Source organism: Prosopis cineraria, unplaced genomic scaffold (genome assembly GCF_029017545.1).
Source record: "Prosopis cineraria cultivar Desert tree isolate PC_DT_omini unplaced genomic scaffold, ASM2901754v1 PC86, whole genome shotgun sequence".
Classification (NCBI taxonomy): Eukaryota; Viridiplantae; Streptophyta; class Magnoliopsida; order Fabales; family Fabaceae; genus Prosopis; species Prosopis cineraria.
The window spans coordinates 43382-52367 of record NW_026555413.1 but is presented as its reverse complement, the minus strand read 5'-3'; the positions used below and the strand labels follow the sequence as shown (position 1 = coordinate 52367).

General features: G+C 31.6%; 1 protein-coding gene across 5 annotated transcripts; it reads right to left on the bottom strand.

Annotated features, from left to right (window-relative positions):
• Positions 1-3761: 3761 nt before the first annotated feature.
• On the bottom strand, positions 3762-7941 carry LOC129295307 (peptide methionine sulfoxide reductase-like). 5 transcript variants are annotated; one of them, XM_054933816.1, is made up of 4 exons: positions 7794-7941; positions 7638-7664; positions 5937-6466; positions 3762-4382 (listed from the first exon to the last, which is right to left on the bottom strand). In XM_054933816.1, exons 2-4 carry the CDS (start codon positions 7654-7656, stop codon positions 4131-4133), a joined length of 801 nt encoding a protein of 266 aa, XP_054789791.1. In that variant the 5' UTR covers positions 7657-7664; positions 7794-7941; the 3' UTR covers positions 3762-4130. The 5 variants fall into 5 exon arrangements, with proteins under 5 accessions (XP_054789791.1, XP_054789794.1, XP_054789796.1 ...); XM_054933819.1 differs by having other exon boundaries at positions 5937-6463; positions 7794-7939; XM_054933821.1 differs by lacking the exon at positions 7638-7664 and having other exon boundaries at positions 5937-6463; positions 7794-7929.
• Between the last annotated feature and the right edge of the window lie 1045 nt (positions 7942-8986).

Sequence of the window (8986 nt, the reverse complement as noted above, 5' to 3'; positions counted from 1 at the left end):
AATTTTTTAAATTTTTTTCCTTTTCATAAACTTATTTTTTGGGTTTCTTTGATAAATAATTTCATAATTTATATCCGAGTTCCAATGAGAAACAACAATGGCCTCGTATTCCTTTTGCAGTGAATAAAATACTTATAAACATGCTCATGCTGTCAACAATTAAAAAAAAATACAGAAAAAAACTTACAAATTAAAAAAGAACCTAATGAATAATTATTTATCAAACTACTAAAAAAATTACAGTTTATCATTAAACTCTATGCAACTACAACTACACAGATCTATCTAATTAGTTAAAAAATGATAAAAATAAATTTGTCAAGTATGGATTTCAACGAATCTTTTGGTATGTTTACTTCGTAAAGTCTCTGACCTTTTTAAGAATCTGAAGAGCATGGTCAAGCAACCGAGAATTTCAACGCTCAAATTAGCTTATAAAGGTAACACAATGATCATTTCAAAACATGCAATGACATAGGGAACTTTGTTGTGTAGTTCTTATTTGCACAACTGAGGAATTTCCACTTCTCGGTCTGAAGAGAAATTTGCAATTTGAAAACCAAAATATTTATCTATAATTAAAACATTCACCCAAACTTAAGTTAATTATTAATTCTCTTAATTAAGTAATTAATATTAACTAATTAAAATTTCCACAAATTGTTCCTTTGTTTTGCAATGAAATTACATGAAAAAACAAAGGAACGCTTTAGCCTCAAAGAAGACTTATTCCAAAATCAAATACGAACTTTGAATTAATCTTGAATGAATGTTTAACATGGCATAATTATAATTGTTAATTTAATCAAACAACTGTTAGAAATTTTGTTACAAAATATTCAAAATGCACCAAATCTCAATTTTAATTTTGAAGGGAACAACATAGGTTAGGGGCTTATTTTGAATTCTTGGAGAAAAATGTTTGTCCATGAATTTTAAGACTTGATTAGATATAATCACTATGATTGAGATATTTATTGAATAAATAGATTCAAATCACTCACTGAATTTAAATTTACGAAACATAACGAAAATAGATATATCTAAATTATCACATCATGATCCACTTCATCTAAAACAAAATAATAAAATTCTTGTCAGGAGAGCCACTCATATTTAACATATGATTGTGCCATGAATATAATTATTGTAAGGGCAAAAGTCATATGCTTAACATCATACACTTAATATACTAATATTAAATTAAATCATGACATGTAAATCTTTATGTATTAATTTAATTAATAAAAAAATTATTATAAAAAAATAATTTTAAAAAAATTCACATTATAAATTGTCTTATTTTTATAAATCATTCTTCTCCACTTGTAATTCTACTTATCGTATCAGATAACGCCTTTGTTTTTGTTTTTGTTTTTGTTTTTTGTTTTAAAGAATGGAAGGGCTTGCTTGGATATATGTAGAATCAATTATGGTCTAAAATCATGATTTTGAGAAATCTTATTCAAACACCCCCAGTTTTCTCACACTTCATGTGCTTTCCAAAACTTCATTTGACACGATGCTTATTTGGATAACACCTTGAATTAATTTTGGAGACCAAAATTATAATTTTATAAAAATATATTTAAACACTCACGTTACATGTTAAAATTAATTATAAATTCAAAATTATATTTTTTTAAAAATATCCAAACATCTATTGTACATGTTAAATAAATTATGAACATAAAACCATTGATTTTTTTAAAAATTTTCAAACACCTCTTATTATGTCAAAATTAATTAAGAACCAAAAAATAAGATTTGTAAAATTATTTATATGATTTATGAATAAATTTTTTAAAAAGGTATAATTGAAAAATTGATTTGAAAAGCAGGTAATAATGGCTTATAAAATAACTATGGTTTTGAATTTATGATTGATTTTGACATGTATAATAGCTTTGGATATTTAAAAAAAATCATGATTTTGAGTTTATAATTAATTTTGACATGTATAATGAGTGTTTAATTTTTTTAAAAAATATAATTTTAAATTCTTAATTAATTTTGACATGTAATATGGTTGTTCAGATATATTTTCACAAAATCATGATTTTTCCTTATTCTCAATTTTTCTTTTCAATTTTAATTAAAATCAATCTTATTAATTAATTTTATAAATCAATTATATATCACAAAACATAATTAATTATATTTAAATTTAATCATATTAATCAAATTTTTATAATTAATTATACCTAACTGAAATTTAAATACACCTATAAACTATTTTTTTCTCAGTCTAAGAATAAATTCTCAACATTTGAACTTTTTTTCTCTATTTCAGTGTTTATAATTGATCCTAAAAAATTATTCAAATATTTTTAATTATCAAAATCAATTTAAAAAATATTATTTAAGTATTATCACATTTTGTTATAATTTATTTATAACCGATTTTTGTCGATTGAAATCCAAACTCATGCGGGAAGGATCAAACTTCCTGAAGGAAAATTATAGACAATTGGGAACCACGCGCGACAGGAGAGAGTGGAGAAGAGACATAGATTGTCGTGGATATCGTCGAAAAGACGAAAACCATTGGGGAAGGAAGGGCTAGAATGAATAATAAGTGTTCTGAGGACGGAGCAGCGTCAGCGTGGCCCGTGCACTCATCTATTTGTTCCGTTCCATAATTTAGTATCCTCCCTCAAGGTATCCGAGGGACGCTCCACGTGTCTCTCCATCCACACGCCACGTGTCCATGTAGGACAAGACCCTCACCCACACCCACATGGGCCTCTAAATTAATTAAGTGCCTCCCCCAAACACACCCCCTAATTATTTTAACCAATTAAATATTCATTTTCTTCCATTTTGTTGCTATTAAAAAAGAGTAAGAACTTAGATCTAGTCTTGTTATAATTTAATCTCATTTAAAAGAGGGAGGTAACGGCTATTTTCTCTATCCCAACTTTTAGCTCTCAAAAAGGTAAATTAATTTATTATGTTTTGCGAGTGTGGTTCCATGAAAAGGCAAAAAGGTCTGTGATGAAATTCATAAAATCTCCACAGGAACTGGTGGGCCATGCCTCATCATGGGTCCTATTACTCACTTTCTAGCGGAAGTATGGGAGGCTGGGAGCGGTGTATCTTCCTAAAAATAAAATGATTCAATAGAGCGCTTCTAATTTAATTTTTGGAGGAGTAGTTATAATTATAAAGTTTTCTCATGAAAATAACTAATCATTTAATACTATAATTTTAATTCAAACTCTTGTAACTCAATACGTAATTACTTATAATTTTAACTAAGCTATAGTTTAATCCTTGAATTTCAAGTAATTTTAACTATTTAAAATACTAATCTATATATTTAAAAAATTAAAATTATAAAAATTAAAATTATTTTAAAATTTAGGGACTAATATTTTAAATTGCTAAAAATTTTAGTCTTTATAAAGATTATAATATTTATCATAATCTCTATAATTTTATTTTTTTTAAAATATAAAAACTAATATTTTAAATTATTAAAATTATAGAGACTGAATTGCATTAAATAAAAGCTTAAGGCTTAAGTTAAAATCAAATCAAAATTATACAAACTAATTTACAATAAGTTAAAGTTTAACAACTTGGTTACAAATATATAAAAATACAAGATTAAATGATTCTTTGCTGTCTTCATTCCATAAATATAAATAATCATTAAACTTGGAAAATAAATAGAATGCGAAAAGAAATACTGTCATTTCGAACTTTACATATTGAAAAAACCAGTTGCGGGGCTTTCGGAAGACGGAAACCAATAATGCCAACTACAATAAATTCAATTTATTGCTTTGTTCCTTAGGGACTATTCCCTTCTCAAAGTACCACAGTGAATTACAAGAAAGAGTCTGCCTCAAAATGAACTAATGAAACAGACATAACAACTGACTTGCATTCACACCTCATGCATCTAGACTTCTATCATTTTCAATTCTAAGACTTTTTTCCACCTCATCTCTATTTCTATCACACGCCATTACCAAAAATATTAAAAAGGTTTAAACAACACAGCATTCCAACTCCACTGGCTAAAAAAAAAAAAAAAAAAGACAGATACTTAACATCACAAGCTATAGACATGCAGCACCCAGGAACTGGTACTTTTGCTCCTTATAGTAACATTCATAATCTTAGCCATAGCATCGAATTGGATCGTTGCACCCTTTAGCAGCAGACTGCTTGAAACCGAATCTACCTCCTTTCGCAAGGTATTGCTGATGGTATTCTTCTGCCCGGTAGAACTTCTTGGCGGGAAGAATCTCTGTAACGATCTTCCTGTTCAACTTCTTCTGTTGTCTTTCCACCGACTCTCGGGCTGCCTTCTCTTGTTCAGGCGTGTAATAGTATATTCCAGATCTGTATTGTGTTCCCACATCATTTCCCTGTCACACATCAAGATTAAAATGCCATGAGTGGTTAAGCCACAAGATGCATGTGCACCATCTGACAGCATTTCGTCATCATATATTCGACATACATACGTGAATGGATTTTCTGAGACAAAGGAAAAGGGGAAGCAGAAAAATACTGATATGCAAGAACAGAAGCGACAAGGGGAAAGATGTGACTGAATTTGAAGATTAATAAAAATTGCACAATCCTTGCATTCACCAAGCGCAAACCATACTTACAGTTACTCCATCCAAAATTCCCCCCTCCCACACTTTTTCATTCTAACTTAAATGCAGTTAGATTTAACGTTGCTAAGATTTATAAATATAACATAGTGCAGTTATCCATGTTTATCATCACATGTCGAAATAAGGTCAAAATATTAATAATCCCAAGTCAAAATCGACTGTTTCAGGTCCTTTCATACAAATATCAAGAAGTAAGTTCAGCGTAATCTGAGGCTTAAAACATACATGTCAAGGTTGAACTTCATAATTCACAACTACCCAACACAGAAAATGATTTAATTTTTTTTTTTTAAAAAATCAGATACAAGTCAGGCAATATGCGTCAATAACAAACATAAGGTCAAATTCATGTTAACAATTATCATCCCAAAGAGAATAAAGCACAAAGCATTTGAATCAAACCTACTCAGAATGCAAGGGTTGGAAGCCTCAATGAATAACTGGTGAACTATTGCATATCCATAATAGCATTGGTAGAAGGTGAGATACATGATCTCTCCATCTCCCAATATTTCTATCTATACATGTATCAACAATTCAACAACAAACACTCAGCCATTTGTGACAAAAGAACTTCTGGAATTCAAAGATCCAAGAGCTTACTGATAATTCCACGAATATTATCACAAGAAAACATGACCGTGAACCTGAAGGTGATACTTTGAACAGGACAAAACAAAAAAGCACAGAAAATTTTAATTTTAGATCTTGGATGTCAAAGTTGAAACATTCAATGCGAATATGGATCCTTTGAAGTAATTCACCCTAGCGAAGAAGAGAGAGATAGGAAGAGAATGGGAGGTTCCGCCTCTACACAAGTGGAACTCACAAAGTGGAGCCCACATTTTCTTCCTATTTCTCCCTACTTCACCCATGAAGTGCTTTGAGGGATCCAAGTCATTTGAAGCGAGTTGTACTTCAAGATTCAACCAGTTAAATTAAAAAAAAAAAAGCATGTGAAACTGAAAAATTGATTAAAAAAAAAAGATGTAATTTCAAGCACATATCAACAGGAACCATTTGAAAACACACACCCGAAAGCACAACTGCAAACATAGAGGGCTAACTATCTACAGAAACAATCAACATCAAATTACAGCCTTACGCAAGCAAGACATTAAATCAATTTTTTTCAGCATATTAAACCCTAAACATAATAATTTAAAGGGCTCTTTCATACACATCAGCAGAGTCTCGACATCCCACTTGAAATTTAAAGGGCATTTAACTCAATTACAAGGCCAATTCCATCAAGCACATCAAGGTTTATAGAACAAGGAAAGAGCTGCACTATACCTGTCGATTTGGAGTGGTAGGATCGTGCTTATCCCACAACACATCAAGCAAAGTGTCATAGCTGCATTCTTTGGGGTCATATTGGACCCTGACGACCTCTGAGTGGTTTGTGGTCCCGGTACAAATATCCTCATAGGTTGGGTTGTGCAAATATCCCTGACTGTACCCAACCTCAGTCTTAGTTACCCCAGGCACCCTTTGAAAGGCTAATTCAACACCCCAAAAGCAACCACCACCAAACTGGGCAAACTGCTGGCCTGGTGCAGGTATGTCATCATCTGGACCTTGAGGAATTGAAGAATCCATATTCTCAGAAGCCCTCATACTACCAAACCCGAGTCTGTTCAACAAGTTCATCGAGGGCTTGCAAACAGCAACACGTCGGTGAGTTTGAGGGAAGGAGTAAATACGCTTGGAAGAGAATCTAGAAACTGAAGAGAGGAACTTGGTTTTGGTAGAATTGGAGAATGATGATGAGAGGAAAACCAGAATCGAGCTAGTTGTGGAGGTGCAACTGCTGCTGGTTGCTGCTAAGAGTTTGAACAAGATAAGCTTTCTGTTCTAGAGGATATTATCAAAATTAAAATGCCATTATATAAAAAAAAAAAAACCCAAAAAGACATAAAGAGCCATAATTGGTTGAGGCAGCGTAACTACCGCTGCTTACTGCTAAAAGCTTGAAGAAACTTAGCTTTCATTCGTAGAATATGCAATAAAAAATTATAATACCCTTGCGTCTTTATATAAATAAACCCCAAAAAAGTAACAGAACCATTGAGAGCATAGATAATTGAAAAGATTTTATACATCTGAGAAGGAATAGAGCTTTTATGTTTTCACAAAAAATCAATGGAAGGAAGAATAATTGTGGAGCTAAAATTTCACCTCACTAAAGGTGACACGCGCAGTGAATGGGGAAAAAAAATTATCTTCTCCCACGTGGTCTTTCATATCAGTACGTAGGCTCTTGTTATCAAAATTAGTACACAAGAAAAAATAAGACTACAAACTGCGGTACAATTTGTTCCACTTCAGATGGACTAAAAATATATTAGCATGACTGTCAAAAAGTTCATAAATCCACAAAGGCAATATGCCAAAAGTAGAGGCCATAATGTTACGACCATTACTCTCTCTCCAAAAGTTAATCGCACCAATTCATAGAGCAGGACCCTCTCCAAGTCTCTCTAACGTGAGACGTAACAGCTCTCTTGACTAATCCATAATGCTCTCATCACGAGTGGCCCAGCAGAAAGGTCACCGACTAAACAAACTAAGATTTGGCTCTAATACCACTTTATTACAATTACTTGCTCCCCCAAAAGGTTAATCCAATTGGATGTGTAGAGCACCTGCTTATATAATCAAGAGCCCCCAAGTCCCTCAGATGCGGGACGTAAGAATAGGCTGATCAATCACACACATTAGGACACCGATTATCCTAGTACCATGGCAGTAATATTAAAAATGATAGCCCATGCAATTTAAAAATTGGTTTCAAGTTCTGCTTTCCCAACCGATTTTTTTTTTTTTTATGATCTCCTTAATTTCAGACAAAAGTTGATATAAAAATAGTGAAACAGAAAAGCAGAACCACAGAACCCGCAAGAACCAGAATAGTTGGCACGAGTAAAGCGAGAAAGTTGAAGAATTAGCTCAGCCAAAGCAATTAATGAAAGGAAATTCCAAATCAGCGCATACCTGCCGTACAAATATTCATCTTCGACCCTTCAACAAATACAAAGAAAGTGAAAACAACAAAGATAATTGAGCGGAGGCGAAGAGAACCCTCAATCGAAATCGCAAATACAAACACGTAATTGCATGAGAGAAAGAGAAGTAGAAATGATATAATACCTAGCCAAGAGTGAGAATCCGACAGGAAAAGAAAAAATAAGGGAAGATTTGGATGGTGATTGAGGAGCGAACGACGATGACGAAGATAAACTACCTGAATAACGTTTCTCTCTCTCCCTCTGCCCAAGAGCGTTTCTCAGTAAAACGGTGCCGTTTTCTTGGTGGTTCGAAAAATCGAAAGTTAACGAAAGTCCTCAAGCCTGACACGAAATGATCCGCACACCGCACGATCCAAGGGTAGAACCGCCAATTTAAAATCCATTACGTGTCAGTTTCTTGATTTCGCGATGTCGTTAATGAAAAGACGAAAATACCACTAAACGCCGCCGGAGAGAAAGCAGAGTCTTAGCCAAACGCAGTGGCTGCAAGGTCTTTTTATATAGTAAATAGAAATGGGAGAATCGTATCTAAATAAAAATCAAGAAAAATCATAACTTTTACTTCTTATATTTTATTTACATTTTATTATTAATTTTTATATTTTTTTTAATATTTTTAATTTTTAATTTTTATTTTTTAAATATCTCTTTAAAAATTATTTATTAAAATAATAAAATATAATTTTAGATTCTCACACTTCATTCATATTTTATTCTTAATTTTTATATTTTTTAATATTTTATATTTTTATATTTTTTTATTATTATTTTAGCGCCCTCCGTTAACAAATTCTTTATATATTCCTACCTTCTAGGTAGTTTTTAAAGTCCTAATTGGAATTGGGCATTGTTCCAGCAGGTTCCAGGGCGAGCATGGACCTTCCCAAATTCCAACAAACTTGTCTTCCCACGCTTCCTCCAGTGGCCACATCAAATCACCGCATCATTCAACAATAAATAAATAAATAAATAATTAACTCCATTTGAACGAATCGTGTTAAAAAATACAAATACTTTAAGTCTTTCAAACAATATTTTACAAATCAAAATTTGGATATTAGATATTAAATTAAAAAGATCAATGACTCTCAATTTTTATGATCTAATAATCTATTAGACCACTTGTGATTCTAGGACATGCCTTCATCAGTTTGTAACTGACATACTAAATTTTACAACTATCATGAATAATTTACAATTCTTTTTTAAAATTTTTTTTGAACGAAATTCCTTCTTAAAATTTTGAGTAGAAAAACTATTGGATTCTTGAAAAGTTATAATTATAAGACATCACTTCAGTAATTTACAATTGAG